This window comes from Anoplopoma fimbria, chromosome 21 (assembly GCF_027596085.1).
Source record: "Anoplopoma fimbria isolate UVic2021 breed Golden Eagle Sablefish chromosome 21, Afim_UVic_2022, whole genome shotgun sequence".
Lineage (NCBI taxonomy): Eukaryota > Metazoa > Chordata > Actinopteri > Perciformes > Anoplopomatidae > Anoplopoma > Anoplopoma fimbria.
The window spans coordinates 9,239,431-9,263,381 of NC_072469.1; the positions used below are offsets into that span (position 1 = coordinate 9,239,431).

Sequence of the window (23,951 nt, forward strand, 5' to 3'; positions counted from 1 at the left end):
TTACGTCACAAAAGAAGCCAAAGTGCTCAAATGATCATTTCGTTCCTGCACAAGAACTAAACCCGAACAAAGAAGTTTTTATTTGGCAATTTTTTTATATAAACTTGGAATTATCTGAAGTAAACAGGATTATGATTTATGATCATAAATAAACAACCAATTGATGCCAGAATTCAGTTTGAGAGTTTTTCATTGGTACTAAAAGAAAGAAAGTCTTTATTGGTCTAGAAGAGAAGTTGTTGTTTTTTTAAGCCCACACATGTTCACGTTTACGACTGGATTAATGCCGCAGACATATGGTTGTATAAATGCTTATATGTTAAGAGATTTAATGCACTTATTAAAAAAAGACTGAGGTTTAAAACCCAGCCTCTCTCTGTTCTTGATAGGCAGGAGAAAAGTCTGACCTTTCTTCATTCGTCTCTGGATTAATGTGTCTTATTATCCACAGGAACCAGACAGATACAACACATATCAACAACAACGGCCAAGGAATGCAGTTCATGTAAAAACTGTTTACGTGTTTGGGGTGAAAGTTTCCTAATTGTACTACTTACACTTGGCTGTACCTCGCTGGCAGCTTTTGTCAGCGGTGCGGCCCAGTGAGCGCAGGTCGCTGTACTGCAGCGTACTGTCTCCATTGTAACTGCGTGTGCGACTGGAAGGAACCAGCTGAAACAGGTTCTCCTGCGGCATAAAGCTGCGAGGAAGTGTCCTACGACCTGAAAAACACACATATATATATATATATATATATATATATATATAAAGAAAACAGACATATTAATGACTTAACACACAAAGGCCACTGCATCGTTTGTTTTTACTGTGAATCATTTCAACACTGTTTTTGCCCGGTTGCTTTACAGGTGTTGTGCATAAAGTGAGCTCTTGGCCAAGACTTAGGGCCAGCCAGAGCAGAGAGCCTCTCGCCACTCCGTCCCACTTCCCCTCAGACAGGAAGCAGGGCCCTGTGTTTTTATACAAGTTCGGGTTCACCGCGGGGAAACGTAAATCATTGCTAGCCAAGGTTAGCCTCTGAGTAAGCAATTACTAGCAGCTGCCTGGAACAGCAAGCCAGCACTCCATGTACCAAATCTACAGTGATGTAAATGTGAGGAGGAGGCACTGTAAAGAATGAGATTCTAAATGCATAGAATCGGACTAGATGGCAGTGTCTGGTAGTGGTGTGTGTTTATGCCTGTGTTGTCCTGACAACACAGCAGCATATCTGTTTAATCCGGGCAATAAAAGTGTTGTTGTTATTGTTCTAGCAAGGCCTGTTTCTTACGGTCTCCATAATCCTTGCTGCGATTGGGCAACTGGAACTGGCGAGGGAAAGTCCCTCCTTTTCCATGGCGACCTGAAGAGGGAGCAAAGAAGCACTGCTGTCAGTAAGGAAGTAATGGAGCCTCAACAGCAACTTCATTCTTGTTTTATAGTTACAGTCAAGACAATAATACAGATTGAATTGCTTGGAGTTGGAGAAACACAAACATATTGATGCCTGATAAGGATAACATGCTGATCACATCTGACAGACGCTACATTGCTTTGGCTCAATCTCTGCATGTCAAGTCAAAGTTGAGTTCAAAAGCAGCGTCATGGAAGACAGCTTTTCACACACTGAACAGAGCTGTTCTATCGCCTCACTGCAGCCAGGAGAGAAAACAGCTCATGTGTGCTAGCTTAGCCTTAGCTCTAAACCCAGTGGAGCAGTAACTAAAGACAGGTGGGGAGCACTGCTGACGCAGGCGAGCTCTCACACACACACACACACACACACACACACACACACACACACACACACACACACACACACACACACACACACACACACACACACACACACACACACACACACACACACACACACACACACACACACACACACACACACACACACACACACAGAATGGAGACCAGTGGAGCTGTTTGCAATTGAAAGCAGCTGTTCTGTCAGATGACTGCCTCCCCTCACGCTGTTTTTGTGGCCGTATCCCATGGAGACGGGAGTTATTTTTTGTGTTTGGCAGCGCGGGATGGAGAGGAAAAATCTACTCACAGGGAATGGTAAACAAATACTCTGGCCCTCCGCAGGAAGGGCCACACAGCTTTACATCTGGGAGGGGAGAGTGTGCGTATGTATGTGTGCAGGCACGTGCATGCATGCACGCCCAAGTGAGTCTTTAAGTGCTGCTGCAGCTTTATGAAGCTCCCCATACTCCCAGTCTGTGTACATAGTGCGCAGCACTGCCTTTTTAAAAAAATTTACAGCACGGGGGGTGGGGGGTGAAGGATGAAAAAGAAATGACCAGATTGGGAGAGCTGCTGTGGTTCGTCTGTTCATGCGGATTAGTGTGGCGTTATCTGTCATCCTGCTCTATTTGATCTGCGTTCTGAAGGAAAAGGGACAGACAGGGAGCCAAGGGACGAGGAATAGGCGAGAAGGGGGGCATCAAGAGGCGAGGGGACAGAGAAGGGAAGTGATCATGGAAAGACAGGAAAGCAGCCATGTCTATTAGGAGCTGGAGTTTGAAAAAAAAAAGAAAAAAGAAGGCAGACGAAGAGTAGAGACGGGATGAGGGAGACAAATGAGATGGACAAAGGGTACACAGAGGAGACTGTGTGAAGGATAAAGCAGGAAGAGTTATGATGCTATCACACTCCCTTCATCACCTCCCGAGACACAAGAAATACAACCGAGATATTAAATATCTCCACAACAACCCATTCCTCATTTTAAGTATTTACTCCCTGATAAAACCATCAAATAGTATCATCTCCCTCCTCATTAGTAATCTCTAGAGGGTATTCGCTGCGAGGAAAACATTTTCAGGAGCTGCACGAACAGAGCTTTAGTTCTGTTTCTGTGAAACTGATTGTGAGGCTATAATTACCAGAGAACTAGAAACGGACAAAACTTTCTGATAACGAACAAGCTTTCTGCAGCTCCCTTTATCTCTCTGTAGTGTTGGGAGTTGACTCGACAGCAGAGTGGCTCCTCTCCTCTCTTACCTTTGTATTCATAGTTGAGGTTCAGGTAATTATTGTCACGGTTGTTCTGCGAGAAAGGAGGACTGAAATGAGAAGAGAACAGGGGGGGAAAAACAAGTTGAAAAAACAGTTTGCTATTTAAGTCCGTAATTTCCCCTTATCTTCAAACAGAGTCTGGCTACAAGCTGCTGGTCTGAAACTTCAGACTGTAAAGCAGCACAAAATGCCTCAAAATGACTGCTGCAATTCAAACTACTGAGCTTTCAGTCACAATTGATGTTAAACGACAATGTGCTGAAATAGAAAAAGATAAGCTAAGAGCCTCTCTGCATTGATGATAAGAAAGTTCACTTTGTGGAGTGCTTAAATGGCAGTGAAACTAACTTTCTAACATTAAATGTGTCAATCTACATTCAGCCCCCCCCCCCCCCCTCCCCCCACACCCTGGCCGTCTGTAGCTAGCCCTGCCCCGACGACCCGACAGAGAGTGACGTCTCTGTTGACCGCAGGGCGGCGCGGGGCCACGAGACCCTGGATAAGGGGCACGCATGCCCCCATCGCAGGGAAAAGTTCCATGCACTCGTTTCCTGCCATTGTTCTGCAGCCTGGAGCCCAGATAAGCCTCGTGCAGGTAGAGCTGTTTCCGTCCTGCGCTCCCTCTCAAACCTCACTCTGGCTCACTTTTCTTTTCCCTTTGATTCAAATTCAATCTTTTTCACTCTTCAAAGCCACCCCCCCCCCCTTCCACTTCATTTTCACTTTCTCAACACTTTTTTTTTTTTTATTTTCTGGCTCAATGTTTCCCTCTAATCCAGCATGTTCTTGCACAATTGCGTCTCCTACTCGCATCTCTCTCTTTCTCGTGATAACGGAGGAATCCAGGCTTCCAGATAAGAGTTTTTATTGCCATGGCAATGGCAAAGTGACCTGATTCCTTCTCAGCACAGGCAGGGTCAGGGAGCTCTGCTGGCCTTTAACACTGTGTACAAACTTCACTGAGAGCCTCTAGTTGCTTCTGTGTGTGTGTGTGTGTGTGTGTGTGTGTGTGTGTGTGTGTGTGTGTGTGTGTGTGTGTGTGTGTGTGTGTGTGTGTGTGTGTGTGTGTGTGTGTGTGTGTGTGTGTGTGTTTTGCATCATACAAGATCACATCCAAGTGTGTTTACAGGCAGGAATGCTGCGATGCAAACCCAGTCTCCTATCTCTGCAAATAATGCTGCTCTGCAATATGAATGTGCACATCATACATCTAAATCAAAACAGACAAGGGTCATAAATCACACATTGCACGATGACTCACCTATCCAGCGCCTGATCTATTGATTGACAGCTGCTCGACAGTGAGTTGTCTGCGCTCCCGAAGGGATCCAGCATCTGACAGATATAATAACACAGGGGAATCGAGGGTCAGAGAGCATGGATTCATGTGGGACAGAATATAGAGCAGTGCAGATAGAGTAGTGTGTATTACTGCTGTGCAATATACAAATGTGAAGGTGAATGAGTAGTTTTTGATTGCATCTTTAAAAGCTGCATATCCATGTTGTACGCAGCTACATTCAAAAAAAAAAAAAATTGAACCTCCATATATATGTAATGCACAATAAACTGAGAACGACCATCCTGGGATCTTCCTGTTTCCGAGTAAGATGATCTATCGTGTTTTTTAAAGATGAATTTGCTGTGCTGCAGCAGTAATAAATAACAGGAAACAACATTTAAATACCGTTTGGTTTGAAAAACAGTAAAATTGTTCTTAAACTAACTAACAGTAAAATAAAGATACTCATTCAGCCAAAAAACATTGAATAAATATTCAGAAAAATATTCAATTTTTCTGGTTTGTTTCCTTTAATAAGTGTCTCTATCAGGCATTACACTGTTTGAGGTGTCCATCTAAAAAATAAAGGACAAAGTAGAGGCATAGCTACACTACCAGTCAAGCAGAGCAGTATTCACATAATTGAGTTCAAGGGATGCAAAGAACTAAGGACTGAAATAACACACCGCATATTGAATGATCGTCGGTGGTTGCTGAACGAAATTCTTTAAAAAGAGTTGATAATGAAATGAAATGAAGCCAAAGGCAGTGGTTGCTCTGCTTTAACTGGGATTGCTACAGTTTCAGCAGGCTGCCAATGAGGACTAAAAAACGAATGAATTGAATAGCTAAAAAATGAAAGACTCATTTCTGTTTTTGCAAGTGGCCTTGACAAACAGGCCTCTCTTGAGAAGTCCCAGTTACAAATGATCAAGGTAAATGCGAACAAATACAGTCCAGCTCTTGCCGTGCTCTTACATTCTGGTGGTGGGTCTCGGGGATGAACTCCCCTTCACTGTGGATGCTGGTGTAGGAGCCCTGGCGGGCAATCTGCTGCTGCTCCTCGGGAACGCTGCCAGGCGGCGGGGACGTCCGACCCGTGTGCAGGGAACCTGGAACAGTTTTGGAAGACATGTAAAATCAGGGAACAAAAGGAAAAAGTGGTGAGGGGCGAGGAGGAAAAGAAGGGGGAGATGATCAAGATATGAAAGCGAGGGGCAGCGGGGAGAGAACGGCGTCACGGTGTTATTCATGGGTACAAGTTCAACAGTGCCAGGACTCCGAGAAGTGATTTACTAAACCACACTGTCGCCACCTCTAACCTCAATTACTGTGACAAACGCTCCCCCGGCTGAGCTGCTGCACTCGTCCTTGACAGTGTGAGAGGACCTACTGAAAGTCTGTCTGTCGCCGGCTCAGCTGAGCTGGCAGTAACACTGAGAAAGTGCGTTGAGGCAAATAGGTGCCAAGATGTGTAGGAAAAGTTAAATTACAGTAAATAGTTTAGGGTTGACTGGAAGATTAAACTCCTTTTTCCTCACAGTTCAGTTTCTCTCTGCCTCTCTCCTCTCCCCCTGCTGCTGCACGTCATCGAGGTACCCGGGATCACATCACATCTTCACTCAACCGTCCACTGTGACGGCTCTCCTGTCACCTCTCATCTGCCACCACTCCCTCTACTTCCGTCTCCTCTCTGACTAGCGGCTCACGGGGGGGAATTGATAGTGAGCCGGGTAATTCTATACAATACATATGACTCCGGGTGGTGACGGCGCTGATGTTATTGGGGCTGTGTGAGAAAGATCGGCGCCGACAGCCATCGTAAAGGTGCTTTGGAAGAACGCAAAGGCGCGCTGGTGGTTTCTGCATGTGTCTGAGGTTGAGATATGACTGAAACATTGACCTTTCTGGATATAACTGATATAAAGGGAGTGGAAAGATTCAGAAAAGGGAGGCAGGGAAAGCTCAGTATTTTCACAGAGCAAAATAAACCGACACACTGTGTTACCAAACAAGCCAGGGGGAACAACAGAACTGGAGCATGCCGTGTTATCTAGACGCTGAGTGTGACATGATGACAAGATAATGACCTTTGACTGCCTTAAAAGTGCTGTATGACAATTTGTGCTTTCTTGCAATTAGTTGGATGAGACAACTGATGCAACTTCTCATGCAAGTTAAATAATATTTTAAAGAAAAACTACAGCCAGAGGCTAGCTAAGCTAACTGTCTGTAGACTGGGTGTTTGGGGAAACAGTTAGCCTACTAGGGCTAAGGATACAGAATAACCGTGGTGTATTTTATCCATACAACAAACTAAGTTAACAAAGTTGCCGCCAGTTTTAGGTCTGACCAAACAAACAAAATATACTGTCAAGCATTCATTAGTAAGATTTAGAGGCATATTTTGTTACCGTAGGACAGAGCATCCTCAGAATCATAGGGATGAAGCAGGTGGAGAGCTGTTTGGTATGAGAGCAGACACCTGTCCTTGCTTTGACCTGACATCTTTCTTGACTATTAAAGTTGTCACTTGCACCTCTGATTTGTCCATTCTTAAAAATCATGTACCTCATCTTTCCATTAACATTCCTATGACTTTGGCATCACTCTGCGTTGTAAATTGACGCGGACACGCCACCCTTCAGGCCTCAGCAGGTGAACAAGACATCTTGACATCAACAGGATTTGATTGCAACTCTTGTTTTTTTAGGGAGGAATTGCGTCCCAACGGCTCCTGATAGAGCTGTAATGGCATTCTGATTGGTCCGATTCTCATTGACTTTTAATTGAATGCGTGTGTTTCTACATGGCTGCTCACCTGTCGAGTGTTTGCGCACCCTCTCCGAGCCCTTGAGCAGGGAGCCCTTCAGATCTCCGAGTGACCTTGATGACCTCATCTCGCTCTGTTTGTCCCTGCTGTTCACCTGTAGGTACTACAGAGAAAAAAAAAGTACATGCTAAGTGGAACAAGGGGGCGAGAAGGAGTAAAGAATCAGGAGAGGAAGTGAGGGCGGCATTACAACATTGTTCAGTTACATCATCATATCAGAAGGGGGAAGTTTGTTTCCTCTAAGTAACTGTGGTCTGCAAATAGAAGCTGTGATGCAGTTGGCCTCATTTAAAGGTTATGGGGTTTTAAAAAGAAAATAACTTCATCTGCAGCTAAGTTCCCGCTAACCTGTTCCCAACACAGGTTTGCTACACATTTCCTCTTTATTTCATGTCTTATAGTGTCAATGAACAGTTTCATGTCTTCAATTTTTTGTTAAAAACTCACATGGTTGTTCTTAGGGGTCTTTAGCAGTATCCTGAGCAGCCCGTTGGTCACCGAGCTGCAGCCCAACGTCAGCACCGCCTGATCCAGGTCTTCCTGGGTCTTCATGGGCAGCAGCAACTGAAAGGACAAGAAAACATACAGCACATGACCTTTAATTCCCCATTGTTCCAGAACGGTGGCATGTCAAAAGCATCAGCGCATGCATGACGTACTGCAGATGTCGTTGTTGTTAGAGGAATTCTTCACCCACAAAATTACAATTTGCATATCAATTACACAACCTGTGTTAAACTGAATTCTTGAAGAATGAAGAATCAAAAAACACAGAATGTTTTTTTTTTTTTTCCTCTGTGTTTTAATTCTTCATTCACCGTTGAGGCAAGCGAGAATACTGAAGAGTTCATCATGAATTCACACGGGTGAATAATTGATATTCAAATGGTCATCTTGTGGGTGAAGAACCCCCTTAAAGCCTCATTAATCTTAATTGGTGATTTTCAAGGAAAAACCCATGTGGAATCCAAAAAAAAAAAAAAGCATGAATTGCTTTCTTGTTTTCTAACACTCGTACCTCTTTTTCCATGAAGAACATGTCCATCTGCTGGCCAAAGGCCTCGGTCACTTTCTGCAGCAGCTCCTTGATCTTCAGCGGCCTCTGAAACGGGATGATCCTGGGAAGCAGAGAGGGCCGGCACGGTCAGAGGTCAGAAAAAGAAGCTGGTGTTGTGTCTAGCTGCGACACTCATGAGCTCAGACTCTGAAACCCAGTCTGACAAAATCAGCAGCTGACTTGCAGCATTTTGCTCATAGCTCACAAGTTTGTTATATATTCTTTTCATGCCATTTCTGACACACAGAAAAAAAGGAGTTATAGACGTGATGAATCTAGTTTTTTCCTGCTCTTTACTGGTTTTTAAAACATGTGTTTGGATTGGATAACCATGTAAGAATACCTTTCTTATCCTTTTTACGACAGTGTTTCTAAGATAACAAAAGGAAAATCTGGTTCAAGGAGAGCTGATGCTGAAGGGGCTTTAATGCATCACAAACAGAACCTTCCTGTATATGAACATGTTATCTGCTGTGCGTCTACGTGTATGACTCTCTGTCTTTCCGAGCTTAACAGCCAGTGTTTGTTGTGAGTGAGTTTGGGTGCGTGCGCGTTTGTAAAACGCTACATGCATGAGTGTGCATCGCAATCAGTGTGTGCATCGGCCACTGTTTCAACACCACTAGGGCCTCTCCACTAAGCCCGCACAGAGGCAGATGGGAAACTTCCTGAGAGGAAAGGGGGGGGGGAGAAAAAAAATTCTGGAGCGACAGCAAAAGCGGCAGGATGTGTGTCTTTCCCTCCTCTTTTAAAGAGTGACAGATACAGAGACGTGGAGATATTTACAGACTGTGGGAGAGAAAATAAGAGGAGACAGCCTGACAAAATAAAAGGGAAGAAAGAAAAAGAGATTCTTGCCCGGCACTTCTTTTCCTCTCTTTTCCAGCCTCCTCCCCTCCCTCTGCTTTTGAAGACTCCACAGCCCGCTATCTCTTTATAGTATCCTGATAAAAGGACTTGTTTTCATCCCATCATTTCCTCATCAGAGGCCAAAGCTCTGGCTATCTTAATGACTGCTTATTGGTTCCCTCATTTGAGGAGAGGATTCTAGGAAGGGGGAGGCCTGCAGATCAGAGGCGAGCAGCAGCACGGCTAAACGCTCTCCGTCTCTGTTTATACTCGCTGATGATGTGTCTGATAAAGTGCTGGAGGGATGTGGAGGGGGGGAGTGGGGGAGTGGGGGCTGCGAGGATGCGGCTCCAAAAAAAAGATATGGCTTTCCTTCCTCTGTGCAAGCATGTGGACGCAGAGATTTGCAGAGTAAAAAAGAAAGCGTTCACACATCCCAGCACACTCTCTCTCTCTCTTTCTCTCACGGACACAATCACAATCACAATCACATACACACCAGAGGAAAAAAAAAAACGAAGAAAAAAAAAACGGCCTGGCGCTGTTCCTTCACTCTCTGGCAGGAGACCCTGAGGCAGAGCGGGGGGGGGGGGGGAGACGCAGCTCCTATTTCCTGACCCAAACCTTCTATGCTTGCCAACGAAAAGAGAGACCGTCCAATTAGATTCCATCGTGGAGAGACAACACGGTTATCCTGACTCAGGGACTCCTAATACCTCGAGTGCTGTGCTCAGATATAACGTGTAATTCACACCAGGTGTGCAATTTGGATTATGATTGTGATCTAATATGACGTTAAGTTTTTTCCCTTTTTTAACTAAAATATACTATCTCTGTGTTATCTAGAATGAAAGCAGGTTTTTTTAAATAATCCATTATCAAATTTGATTATAATAAACTTGTTTTTAAGGCGGGCTCAGAAACGTAGTTCAGTTGATTTTCATTTGTTTTTTATGGGACATTTATTGTTTTACTGCTTGTGTTCTTAGCTTTTTGTAGGTGTCGTGTTACTGAGATTGGAGTATTGGCACAAAGCCGCAGGCAGAAGTTGCTAATTAGCTTAGACTATAAATGCAATATCATGCAGCTTTGGTAGATGCGATGTACTTTTCCCGAGAAGCATGAACATTAAACCTGCATTAAAAAGAAAATTATGAAACAATTTGTAAACACAACACCTATCAGTTGATATGGTAAACTGCTGGTAAAAAGTTGCCTGTTTACACATCCAGCAGACACAAAGCAACAATACAAATACATTGTTAAGTATGAGTTGTTGCTACTGTAAATCAAAGTGAATGTGGTCAGAGCTCGGACAAGCATAACAGGAAAAAAGCTAACTAACAACATGACGTAAAAAAAAGAAAGAGTGTGAATTCACAGAGGATGAATAAGAAAATGCAGTTAAAAAAAAAAGAGTTGCTTTTTAAAATCAGTGAATGGAGTCTTCCACGTTGAGCGTTTTTGTGTCTGTTCCAAGCGAGCAGTGTGGTGTGAGGGGGAGCTCTGGAGAAAGAGAAGAAGATGGCAAGACAGAGAAACAGAGGGTGGCAGAAACACGGAGAGACAGGAACATGAAAAACTCGTCTCTAACTCAGCAGCAGCCAATTAGGGCTGTGAAAAAGCGCAGAGGCCCAACGTGAAGCCGTATTCTGCTGGAGGAGCGTGCCGTTTCCTTACTCTTTCTCACTCCTGAGAGCCTGTGGTTTTCTAATCACAGCCTCACTGAACCAATGGCTGTTCCCCGGGTCTATATTCAGATGAATCAAGGCAATTACTTTAGTAGCCCTCACAGGGAAACAGGGTGAACTAGGTTTTCACGGGGACAAAGTCTGTCTGTGAACTTGGACCTCTACCAGGATGCAATGCTTAAGGCCAGACAAGGACCTGAGAGACTCATACTGCATCCATACATGGAAACTCTCCCGATTCAAAAGATCTGTTATTCATACTGTGGCGCCTTAGCTTTCAAAGTGTTCCATCGTGGTAAACAAACTGTAAGGCACCTTGGTGGGAGAACTGCCTCGCAAGACCGTCTCCAGACAGAGAGTAAATGTAACCATGCTTTGCCTGTTGAATAATTCTGAGGCTGACCGTGTGAAGGACGATGGATTGGCTGCAGAGTGAAGGATGTGGAAGACAGAGAGAAGGCACAAGTAAACACAGAAGATGAAGTATTAGTTTGGGGTGTGCCATGCCTGGAAGACTGGACACTGTCCCTCTCTCGGGCCCTTTCTCTTTCTTTTTTCCTCTCTCAAACTGCCTGTCCGAGCCTGAAAACACAAGGCCCCCGGCTAAATGTCAAAGCAGGAATGTTTCCCTCTCTTTATGCTACCCTGGCATGTAACTGTGATTTCCACTAGACCCCAAAATCCTAGGCAAGGCAAAGCATAACAGAAAAGGATCCGAAATGAAGAGTTAAGGCTTGGACAGAGGAGTAGAAAAAACAATACGGAGGTTCCAACATACCGTTTTTCTCTCTCATGCTCCAGCTTGACTCTTAAATCCTGTTGAGAGGGGGAAAATAACAACAGAGGGGAGTTATGAAAGTGGAAAGTAAAAAACGTGGGATTTGGGCTGCTGAATGGATGAAAGCAATAAACTGGACATGGTATTTAAGTGACAGAAAGAATTATAATGATGAATATTTTTAAAAGGCTGTTGCAGAATGTTGTTCTGCAATACAAAGACAAACTTTCCTTCAATTTGACTCAAAAGATGGCATGACACAATATAAGTTTTCAAAGTGATAACCCAAGGGAGCAGGAATCTGGAGGAGCCTGAATGTCTGCATGAGGTCATGGTGATAAGCTAACAGTGACATCATATCAATGCAAGGGACTGGGCTGAAAAAGTAGGGGTTTACACCAGACTGTCTCTGCTCCTCGCTGTTTGTTTATGGCTCATCATAAACATCGGTGCTTCAAGAGCAGTTACCAATTATCATTCCACAGCGGGGAACGAACGCACGAGGAAACAACTTCAGAAAAGAGGCACAAGGTGATTGAGAGAAATAAAATTCTTGAAGGTAGCAGGCCATAAAACGTAATCTTTGAAAAGCCTCAGGTACTTCAAAGTGATTTGTCTTTGTTACGATAGACCAGTCAGGGCACAAGCTGAGCCAAATGCCCCAATTTTTTTTTGCTCCGTTTGTGTGCACCTGCAGCATGCAGCTACATGCAATACACTGCAAATCAGCTTTCTTGAGACAAGTCGAGAATTCCCTTACCAATAAATGTAATAGAGCAGCACAGTGTCATATTATCTTCTGCAGAATGTGTTTGAATTTGACTCAGAGTAAGCTCCTTCCAGTCATATCCTGTCCAAATCTACAACAAAATCTTTAAGTGACTTTGGCAGCCAGCAGCCGTCAGTCCGGAGAAACAAAAATCGAAAAAGGAAGTTTATGCTGAGGTTTCGTGTGAAAACCCAGAATGGCATTAAAGGTTAAAGGCACTGCTGCGCTCGTGGTGCGTGTGGTTAATAAACCGTAATTGAGTAGAATGTGTGACAGCTTTATGTGATACTCAACAAAACCTACACTCGCCCCCTGTAGATTTGAACAATGCCTGTAAAAAAGTTTATAGTTTTGCATGATGAGCAGCAGCTGTGATCGGTGTGGATTCATGTCCGTTATAATGGATTCCAATGGTAAGGAGGTTTTACAGCAGAAAAAGCTTCATCTCAAACTACTCATGCAACATAATACACTTTTTGCAAACTCATCATGACACAATAATTCCCTGTTTTATCAGAATATGGCTCATTGCATGTTGCAAGGAATCCACTGATGATTGCAATTCTGATGGACTTATGTATTTACGCAACTTTTTTGTCAAAAATGACTCTTTGGAAAAATGCAGTTTGAGAAGTTTCTCTGGATTTTTTCATTGAATCCATTAGTATTAACATGATTTAGGCTGCTCTTCTTGGTCAGGCCAGAATCCGCATACCTTTTAGAGCCACCGTTAAATCCTAGGAGGATGTCGGAGAATGATATTGGCGGGATGCCATGCATACCTGTTTGTAGAGTAAGGTTCTGTTCTTGGGCTTGTGGCTGTTGTGCTGGGTGTAGCAGCGACCCAGGGCTGCCAGGTCCTTCATAATGGAGTTAAGCGCCTCCTCGTCATCTAAACACAGAAGATACACAATAGTTTAGTAAAGTCACACACTGCTTTTGATAAAGGAACTAAAACTGCACGATGACCTACAGTTCTATAAACTCACTTTCCATGGTGACCTTAGCTTCCCCTGTGAACATTCCTTGACATTTAGAGCATCATGGATGAGCGATGATAGCCTAAGGAGGTAACGCGAGTCAGAGTTTGATCATTTATCATGTGTGTTTGAGCTTGTGTTGGCTCAGACCGGGCAATGAGGCAACACCTGGTCTGTTACTTCCTGTTCTGGAGTTTCCACCAATGGAAAGAATCCAGCGGTTTCTCTCTTATAAAATCAAAACAACATAATCTCTATGAAAAGAGAAGATAACCAGATTTTGTTTGTCCCCTCTGGTGTGTATTTCTTTTTAGGTTTGAGTTAAAGTGAGGAATTCTGATGCTGTTGATAAACTTAACAATGCGGGTGGCTCTCGAGCTCTGTACTCTGCATACAAAAGCCGTGAGAGAGCAAAAAGGTGTTTAATAATGCAGCATGTGTGTCCGTGAGTGGCTGTCGCAGAGGGCAATGTGGTGGTGAGTGCGAGGCCTGGAGCTTGGTTATTAAGCTCTTTAATGTTTCATTCTGTATCAAATTAGAGATTTTAAGGGACATAATTATTTAGTTTAAATTTCATCTCCTGTAATCAGACAAAGATTGATTATATATATTATATATTCAGAATCAAAGCGGCTGCAGGCTCGTCAAGTCAAGTGTGTTTCAAATTCCTACCTCACTCCTCAAAGGGGGGACAGGTCTACGGCGTTCATTAAACCCTTAACAAATCATTTAGCTAACCTGCAAGTGTGAGAGACCGATGCTCAGCATCTAGCCGGTTCTCCATGTCTCACTCCTCATCTCCCACTTCACTCTTTCTGCCGCACACGCTCACACTCTCTCATGTCTAAAGGGGGCAATCATGCAGATGAGCATGTCAGACATTACCATATCAAGAGACTTTAATAGAACCAATTATCTGAGTGCGGTGATTACAATATAAAGAAGAGGTCGTTGACCTCAGCTCCTGCCTGCCTCTCAGATGAGCCCCGGGTGCGGGTAAAAAACACACACACACACACACACACTTTGTTCACTGGGAAACCAGGCCAGGTGTGTGCCACGCAACACAAACAGCACCTGCAGGAAAGACCACATTCTTTAAAAAAACAAGAGATCTGTGTGTAAAAGACCACTGGGAATGTCATTCAGAGAGAGAGTGGGATAGTAGCACAGGGAGCAGATGTGGTCCGAGAGGCCATTTGATCTTGTTCGGCTTTCGTTGATGGGACGGTTGGCGACAGTTGGCCAGTCCGTTAGGTTCACCCAGGGGTCAAAGCACACAGACCCAAACACAGATTTAAAGATTAGGAGTACATCAATCCGACTTTTATCTTAATACCCAATCTGAGACCTCATCTAAGGATTTTCAAAATCTGTATATCCACTGCTTAGGGGTCATTTTCATATAAGGTAACATGAGGTCAGAGATCGCTGTTGCACCAAAGAACTGACTGATTAAACTAATGTAGTGAACACAGAGTTTTCTGATTACGCTCTATTAAATTGTGGAGTGGGCCTGATCTGTTTAATAACAGCGGTTTCTCCCAATAAAGAGCTGGTGGATCAGGTCAGTGGACCTCTAATCCAAATATAAACAAGCATGCATTAGCAGGTGTCAACTCGGTATAAATTCCTGCTAAAAGGTGTTGTTATTTTATTTCATTTTTTCCACAAAACCTGCCCTGTGTATTTTTACTCAGGCTAGAAATGACCAACATTTTCCAGAACACCTTTCTATAAACATAAAAAACACCAGTGTACAGCAATTTGTTCCTATCATTTTTTTAATGCTGGATCTTACATGGCAGTGGGTTGGAGGCAGAAACCTGAGAGTTGGAGGTCTCAAAACCTGCACATGTAAAGACAGAAATATCTGCATTTTTTGTAAATTGGATGAATTGAACCTTTAAAGATAAAAACTAATTTGGCTGCAATTGTTGTTAAATATTAGAATTTAAAGTAACAACAACTTAACTTACTTTAGCCACCTTAAGCTACTAGTCAAACCAAACCAAGTAAGGCTGTATATCTTTTTTAAATTTCAATTCTAAAAGGTGAAGAATGTGTACAATTCCTTCCTTAAGAGGTTGCATAATCTGACTTTAAATCCAGCATCACACTGAAGTTTCTCCGAGCTTAACCTTTATCAATATTCTGTTTTTCACTGGAAAGCGACCGGCTCTCTTTGGCGTTTTTGAAACATTCATATCTGGCCCAATCACAGAGCAGACATAAACTGCAGTCAAACCACATCAGCAGAAAGGTGGTCGTCTTGTTTGACAATCCCTAATATAGCAGCAGGAGTGAAGTGAGGAACGACGGCACACTCCCTCCACCAACAAAGAAGCTAAATAAGGCAGAGCGATACTTGAAAGTCACACACAAAATCTCAGCCCGCAGTGCAAACAGCAACAACAGAGAGAGAGAGAGAGAGAGAGAGAGAGAGAGAGAGTGGTAATCATAGAATTAATAATGATAACTCTAACGCTTTGTTATGTCAAAGCACCAAACCAGAACTCAATGATTGAGAATTGAGTATAATTAGGGACAATCAAGTAAGTACGTCTCTTATCAAATGCTAGGATTGTGCCTCATTAGCACATTTCTCTCTATATCAACAAGTTCATAACTCAATGTGTGGGTTTGTTTGACTGTGATAAGATCAGCTAACAATGTGACAGGCGACCCACTTGTGGAGTCTTCCTCTCTGCATGCTTGTTCAAGAGATAAGACAAGAAGGAACAATAGAGAGAAGAGCGAAATGACACCCAGGTATGTAAACAAACCTGCATTCCTCCGAAGACAAAAATCACACAATGTCCATTCATAGCAAAGCGGATACATAGTATATCGAACCACTACACCCAGAGGACGGGGGTTGTTAAAATACGAGTTGTTAGGAGCGCTTGATGACCGGGCCCGTCCTCTCCGAACAGGAAGGAACTGAGTCACCGTCTCTGTTCCGAATACGGAGCAGGGCTAACCGCGTTATTCCACCTCGGGAAATTAATGGATTTTTGATTGAATCAGTCAAAGATGGACAAGGATGTCCACGGTCGCTCGGTGACCAAACTGAAATATAAACAACATGTTGCCATTGCATTGTGTATGCACGGCAAGAAAAGTGTGCATTAGTTACTGTTACGATAATAACAATATGTGTTATTATCGCTGCCTCTCTCTCTCTCTCTCTCTCTGGTGACATGTGTTGTTTCAGTTCGCCCGCTCCTGGCTCAGAGCTCCAGACTACCCCGAGCACCGGCAGTCAAGGATACAAAACAAACACCAGAGGCCTGCATGTCTGTATCCGTGTGTGTGTGTGTGTGTGTGTGTTTACGTGCGTTGAGGCCTGTGCAGTGACCTAAGGATAATAGCGGAGGGTGAGAGCGGGAGAGCTGGTTGGCAAAGAGGGGGGGGGAGAGTGTGAGAATTGCGTGGTGGTGTACAGAGCCGGCAGTGATGGCGGCCTATAAATGAATATATTACATCACCGAGGCCTGGTCGGCGGTCGCTGCCAGGCCAAGGCCAGCCAAGGCTAACCACCAGCACAGTGGAAAGCCACCAGCTCACACATCCCTGCCAGGAGCAGCCTCACAAAACCAAACTACAGGGAACTTAAAGGAACCCTTAAGTCAACGTGACAGGGAGAACGTTTGAGAGTTCGCTTTCTGGTATTTGGATGGGCTGAAATACCTTCAGTTCATTTCCTGTGCTTCTTCTTGTGTCTTGGGTGAAATGTGACGAGCATTAGAGAAAAAAAAAAAAAAAGAGGGGAATTCCAGGAAGCTAAGCAGAGCGAGCAACACTACACAATGGGGGCTGATTGCTGGCCATTGCATCATCACTCTCACTCACTTTTTTTTTTTTTTTTTTTTTTTTTTTTTTTCCTCGAGGCTAAAGCTGAAAACTGTGAAAGTGACAGTGGGTGAAATGAAGTTTGAACTTCAGTCCAAGATTGTTTACATAAAAATGAGTTATTCTCTCCATTAGAATAAAGTTAGATTGTCTGGAATTGGAAAGGATATGTGATAGATGTAAGGAAGCACCTGCAAGTCTATTAATCATGTTTTGGTCATGTCCAAGACCACATCACTGGGTGTCTATTTTTAATACTTTCTCTAAAATGCTACAGCAGCCAATAGATCCTTGTGTTGCTTTACTTGGTTTTGCACCACAGGGTTTGCACTTAAGTAATTATCAGTGAAACGTGGTGGCCCTTTGCACCCAAGCGACTAATACTGTTCAGGTGAAAAGACCCTCCTCTCCCTTCGCTTCTCAATCGATGAAAGAGGTTATGCAATATCTCAAGCTAGAGAAGATACAATATTGTCTCCCAGGTTTTGTTCTGAGATTTGATGCAATTTTGACAGCTTTACTTGACATTTGTGGAAAAATATGTGCTTTTCCTCTGGGGCAAATGTGAAAAATGACAGACTCTAATTTAGTGGTACCGGTCTTGGCGGCGGATGGGTGCATGTGTGTTTGTATATAATGTGAGATTTGGAGCTTAAAACGCAGACACAAGCTAGCGAGTGTTTAAAGAACAAAACTGGCTTCAAGAGGCTAGTGCTGCAACTTGCAAGCTAACAAAGTGTGTGTAAGGGCCAGCGACGCAGCGACTGTGTGTGTGTGTGTGTGTGTGTGTGTGTGTGTGTGTGTGTGTGTGTGTGTGTGTGTGTGTGTGTGTGTGTGTGTGTGTGTGTGTGTGTGTGTGTGTGTGTGAGGCAGGCTGCCTGAATGAAGACATTGAGGGGATTTCCTGGTGCCGAGAGACACATCATGGCAAAGGCATCCAGCAGGATCAGCCAGCCGGAGCCAAACGTGTCCTCACTCTGCAGCACGGGCCGAGCTCTGACGCACGACACTCACATAGACACACACACACACACACACACACCAGCTATAATAAGCGAGGCACACTCTTTTCTACACACCTTGCTGTTTATCGAAACTGCGACACAGCTAATTTAACACCTAATGGGTGTAACGTTTAAGCCCCTGAAGTTAATCTTTCACTAAGAATAATGAGTGTGATGTAAGGCCGGGTATTGTGGGTATATGAGAATGGTTGCGCAATCAATGTTTGTACAAGGACTCTACTGAAAGCCTTTCATTGGAGAATGTCTGCAATCATTTCTATTCAATATCTTAAGTCTGTGAACTTCCTTCTCTTTGCCCGTGTATGCTTCCACTTCTCTGTAATGAGGACTTTGTGTGCACTGAATTTATGTTAAAGGAAAAGTTTGACGTTTTTCGAAAAAAGGTCCATTTGTTAATTTGTTTTTGTCGTGAGTTATTTACACCTACTCTTATATTTGTGAATGAAGTTCAGTTAGTGCTGCTTGTATCAGTTAGTGCTGCTTGCACTGCTTCTAGTCTTTATACCAAGCTTAGTTAAGCTAGCTCCATAACCCCAAGAGACCTGTGGTATTGCCGGGGATCCTGGCCTAAATGACTGCGTCTCAATATCTAATCTTCAGGTTCCTAGGTTTCGGATGACGTACACCGCTTCTTTGTGGCTGTGATGCTATCCCCCCCCCCCCTTAAAAAAGCCAAAAAAGGCATGACCAACAATTTCTGCAATGTTGATTTTTCATCTGAAACAATAAAGGTTTACCTTGTGAGTTCCTGTGCTGTCCCGGTCCATTTTGGAGACCGTCATCTGTGGAAACAAAGAGAACACGGTTTTTGGATCGCAGTGGACAGCAATCGAAAATAAAGAGCCAGGATTGAGCACTCAACTTCAGTTATGATGCATACATAATGGCTGTTCTTGGTTTGTGAATGGTACGAATAAACCACAAATATTGATTCCATGTTTTAAGCTTTGTTGAGACTTCAGCTCTTGCAGGACTGCAGGTCCTGTGCACATGCAAATACACCACAGGAGAGAGTCTGTTGTTTGAGGTTGTGTTTTGCAGAGGAACTCAGTATGCGTGTGTATTTGTGTGTTTGAATGTGGGTGACTGGTTTTGCATAGATGTAGGAGTGCATATGTGTGTTTAGGCCTAGTAGGTGTGAATATAAATACAATGTACACTGGTATACTTCGAATTTCTTAGGGAGATATGTAAGCACCTAGAATGTCGTCCATTAATAACGTACAAAAATCAGGAAAACAACATTGTTACTAACAACAATGTAAAAAGGACAAAACCAGTGTGTATCAAACAGGCCATCTGGAGCTGTTAACAGCCTCCTCACACTCCAACACATGTGTTATTTTTTTCCGTACTGTTCCTGCCAGAGGATGTGAGAGAGTGTGTGTGTGTATGTGTTTGTGTGTTTTCTGTATGTACTGTGCTGTACCGAAACCTGCTTTTGAATACAACTCACCCATATTTACTGTCATCATCAGGAAGTGGCCCTGTTGAACTCGAGCCAAGAGCTCAACTTCTCTCTGCAAGTGAAGATTTCATCCTGAGAGCGAGAAAAAAAACAAAAACAACACTGTTTCAACATCCAAGAACTGTGCCACTTTCCTTCAGCTTCGGCGCCCATAATATTTCTGTGATTGCGCAAAAACAATGACAAAACAGGACGCAGGTGTTAGATTCAACACAAAGCTTTTTCTCCACTATCAGTGTCACTGTTCTATTATTTAATAATCTCTATTTAACCAGGACGGTCTCTTGTGACCGACATATCCTTTTTTATTTTTTAAACTTGTGGCAAACAAATAACAACATGACAGCCAAGAGCGGCATTTGATGCTGCCAACTCGATCCATCTAAAATCCTGTGAATGCCCTGATGTCTCTTTATTTCTCTACACTCTGAAAACCACAAGGCAGCAGCACTGGAGGAATTCCTAGTTTTTTGATGATGGAGGAGCCTCGTGCCCTTGAGATCCCACAGTGCAGCATCGAAAGGCAGGCGTGGGTGTTTGCCTAACTGCCTGCCTCAGGTAAAGACCACGAGCACATATAAACACAGAGCCAGAGCCTTCGTTATGCATGAATTCGGTGAGCAAAAAAAGCGGTTGTCACATCCCATAATGGAGAAAAAAGAGCTTTTAGCTCCGGTTTGTTCCACTGATGATGGCATGTGAATAACGGAGGAGTAAACTACTTCACTTCACACTTCACATTGTTTATGCACACCAAACCACCATTTCATAGTGCAGGCCAGTGAAATCATGTCTTGTTAAAAATATGATACTCACATCCGGTAAAAGGTTCAGATCTAACTCATACACAAACACACACAAAAACTGTGGGAACCTTTTTTTTTTTTATGCAAGCTTAGAAAAAAAGGGGAAGAGGAACTGTGCTGATCAACAGGATGATGCAGGTTGCAGAGAGACAAAAAAAGACAATTACATAAAGGTCAAAGCTAACATATGGGCATGGATTAGAGATTTTTCAGGTGTATAAAAATATATATATATTTTTTTAAAGTTCTTTAACTTTAGCTAACATTAGCCACCATACGCTACACAAGACAAAGTAAGCCAAACCATCAGCAAAACTACAGCGTGAGTTGACTGAGTAGAGTGCACTTTACTGCCCTTGAAATCAACTCATCATTTGTAGGAGGAAAATGTGCCATTTATCTTTCATAATCTCACTTTTCAATGCAATATAAATACATTTTGTGGGGAAAAAAACGATTTGCATCTGAACATCATGAAAAAGGAAGTAGGACAGAACTAAATATGACATCTGTGAAACTGCAGCACTTCAGTGTGTGAATGAATACATGCAGCACGAAGAAACCTGTCACTGTAGTTTAAAACAAATATTATAACACTTTCTAAGCCCTTGTGTTTACATTAGGAACAATTATATAACTGAAAAGGGTGGATAGGTTGTTATGGCACAGTGATCTGAGAACTAGCTGCTGTAGCTGCTTGTTGCTACACAAAGACAACACAGAGTCACAGCTACTGTTGTTGGTGGCTTCAGTCTCAGAGTCTCACAGTGTTTCAGCTCCAATTTGACTAAAAGGCTTCAGTTCTGCTGTTGTGACATTCTTTTAGGATTAGTTTTTGTAGTAAACTAAACACTCCATCATATGATTAATTGCGTCCCATTCAAAGGCACAGTGTTAAGGGGAGATAACAAACTGGGATATCGGTGTTCTTTCATATAATGCTTGCAGGGAAGAAACAAAAATACACAATAGCAAAAAATACATATATAAATGCTGTATAAATAAAGGAGTGTGGGTACATAAACTTGTATGGCAGACTTAGATTCTAGGAGGCCATCAATAGCAACAAAAATTCTCTGGAAAAAGACTAAAGAGCCTCCAGAGAGATCAATAGCGACACTCACCAGATGTCTTTTATTCCTAAAGCGTCATTTACTCTTTGTTTTGCTATCTCCAGTGTCCGTGTTGCATGTGTCCTTGTCTTTTACCCAAAACATTTAGCGCAGACAAACTCTCCAGCCGGTCTGCAGAGACACAAACACTTCTTCTCTTAGCGTCGGCCAAAAAACTTTTCATAAAAGGCAACACAGACGGCCGCTGGAGCATTTTACAGCCCGAGGGGCTTAGTCACACGGTGCCGGCAGAGTTTGAACATGGGAACATGCTGTGTGCTGCTGTCAGTGGCAAAAATCACAAGAACTGCTGGATTGGAAAGCTAAATCTATGTAGCCTGGGCAAAAATGTTCAAGGGTGACCACTTAAATACATCACACACTTTATACAGCAATATATTTCTTTACAACTGATATACCTTTGATATTAAATAGCAAAGGGTGAATTGAAGTCAGGTATGATATGTCCCAGCAATGCTTTGTGTCAGGCTCTGTTAGTATGGTGCTGCTGACCACACATGAAAGAGATGAAGAACAGCCACAAGCCAGGTGGTCTCCTCACACCACGTGGTCCAGTCTGTCACTGCCACACACACACACACACACACACACACACACACACACACACACGCTTGCCACGCACCCAACGGGAACAGAAAAGCCCTGTCCCGTGCCAGCGAGTCACCAGATGGCCCATCTGTTTCGCCCCTCTGCCCAGCATGACGCCGGGCTAGTGGTGCCCACAGATCGCCGGTCCAGTTCTCCCAACACTTCTTGGCAGGCGGGGGGTTCGTTGAAGATCAAGTTGCCAAACGCTGCTCGCTGTTGTTCCTCTGCAGCCGCATGTCCTCCGACGAAAGACCGCCTGTCTCTCTACTAGATCATGAGACAATCCTACAAATGCTACGCACATCCAGAAGTGCTTTGAACGCGGTGACGCACTTATGGATAACATCACGAGTCTGGTCAACGTTTCACTGGCAGAGGCCTTCTCCTCTGTCACAGCATGGGGACTGTATTGCAATGACAGAGGAAGTTAATTAAAAAGAGGACAGCAGAGGATGGGATTGTGGGGAATTGTCTGAGCCAGACAAAGCAGAGCTATGCTCCTCCAAACCACAAACTGCATTTTTATTTTTATTGGAAGGATTGAGCAAGTATCGCAGCCAGGACTATGCAGGCAAGCACGTATATGCATGCGGACATTCGCTAACCTATTTCAGCTCTGTTACATCACTTTCTAACATAGAAAACAGCATGATGTTGGCTGTAGGTCTCCCAGGGAAACCCCCCTCCCCCCTTTAGACAGGGGAAGTGGAAGGTCTACTCTCCACCTGCCTGGTGGCCTGAGCGGTATGACCGAATGTCTCACATCGCTCTGGGGGAGTCACACTTCCCACGTCACCTTCTAAACTTTGCAACATGCCTGTTGGGCTCAAAGGGGTTTCCATTCCTCAGCACAGCTTTTTAACAGCCACCACAAGCCAAAATAGACACTCCATAACGAGAATCACAGAGATCAGTAGGTGGAGAGGATGAGACATCTGGGAGAGTTTGTTCAATAGGGACATGAACTGGGGTCAAAGCACTCTGTAAATGAAAGACATGGAAAGATTCTACTGGATTTTGGTACCTTTGGACAGAGCCAGGCCAGCTGTTTCCAGCCTTGATGCTAAACTAAGCTGACCGGCTGCTGGGTCTTGCTTCTAGCTTTATATTAACCATACTTACATAGAGAGAGGTATCAATCTTAATCTGACATTGGGCAAGAAACCAACTATGAATGCAGAATGACGTCATCATGGGTTAAGAGTCATGGGCGAAGGTTCCGCAATTTGTGCAATCAAGGCTTTTCTGGCATGACAGTTGCAAAAAGTTAACTTATGAATACTATCAACACGACGGCCAATTCGTTTTTAAAAGCTTCAGAATCAGGAGGTCTTAAAAATGTACATTTGAGTACATATTTAGCCGGTCAAATCGTATCGTTTACAGGATATTCAACCTTTGTTTCATTATAATACAGGACTTCTTTCTTTACAGGGATTCTATGTTTGTTGTTTACAGTAAATTATAATTCGTCCTCAGCATTGTGGAGGTTGGTTTATGGCATTTTGTCAGTAAAACTTGTTGTCCTTTTGCTTCTTCAGAGTTCATTTTGTTTGTAGGCCCTCTGGCATTTTGGAGAATACTGCAACAAACAGCATGTTAAGCATAAACGCCTTTGTGTGCTTATTGCTCGCGGGCCCTCTTTAAAGAGGCTCGCACCATGATGCCCGGACGAGTATAAGCAAAGCTTCAGAGTCTCCCAAAATGTCCAACTTTTCCTTCAATTATAAATTTTATTAACAGAATTTTTTAAAAGCATACTATACTTTGACAGCTGGTTGAGTTGGAAGTGTAATATAAAAAA

The 23,951-nt window shown here is 43.4% G+C and overlaps 1 protein-coding gene across 3 annotated transcripts in view; it reads right to left on the minus strand.

Annotated features, from left to right (window-relative positions):
• The window catches only part of map3k22 (mitogen-activated protein kinase kinase kinase 22), a 36,409-nt gene that overhangs the window by 5,920 nt on the left and 6,538 nt on the right, over positions 1 to 23,951 (minus strand). The window contains exons 2-13 of one of the 3 annotated variants that reach the window (XM_054623016.1): positions 19,609 to 19,692; positions 18,890 to 18,934; positions 13,075 to 13,184; positions 11,524 to 11,561; positions 8,167 to 8,266; positions 7,596 to 7,712; positions 7,137 to 7,251; positions 5,294 to 5,427; positions 4,295 to 4,368; positions 3,019 to 3,080; positions 1,292 to 1,363; positions 558 to 722 (exon numbers count right to left, since the gene is read on the minus strand). In XM_054623016.1, the coding sequence (XP_054478991.1) occupies positions 558 to 722; positions 1,292 to 1,363; positions 3,019 to 3,080; positions 4,295 to 4,368; positions 5,294 to 5,427; positions 7,137 to 7,251; positions 7,596 to 7,712; positions 8,167 to 8,266; positions 11,524 to 11,561; positions 13,075 to 13,184; positions 18,890 to 18,934; positions 19,609 to 19,627 (1,051 nt within the window). In that variant the 5' untranslated portion in view covers positions 19,628 to 19,692. Of the gene's footprint in view, positions 1 to 557; positions 723 to 1,291; positions 1,364 to 3,018; positions 3,081 to 4,294; positions 4,369 to 5,293; positions 5,428 to 7,136; positions 7,252 to 7,595; positions 7,713 to 8,166; positions 8,267 to 11,523; positions 11,562 to 13,074; positions 13,185 to 13,281; positions 13,355 to 14,010; positions 14,312 to 18,889; positions 18,936 to 19,608; positions 19,693 to 23,951 lie in introns of those variants that run through there. The other 2 variants (XM_054623018.1, XM_054623017.1) reach the window with 2 other exon arrangements.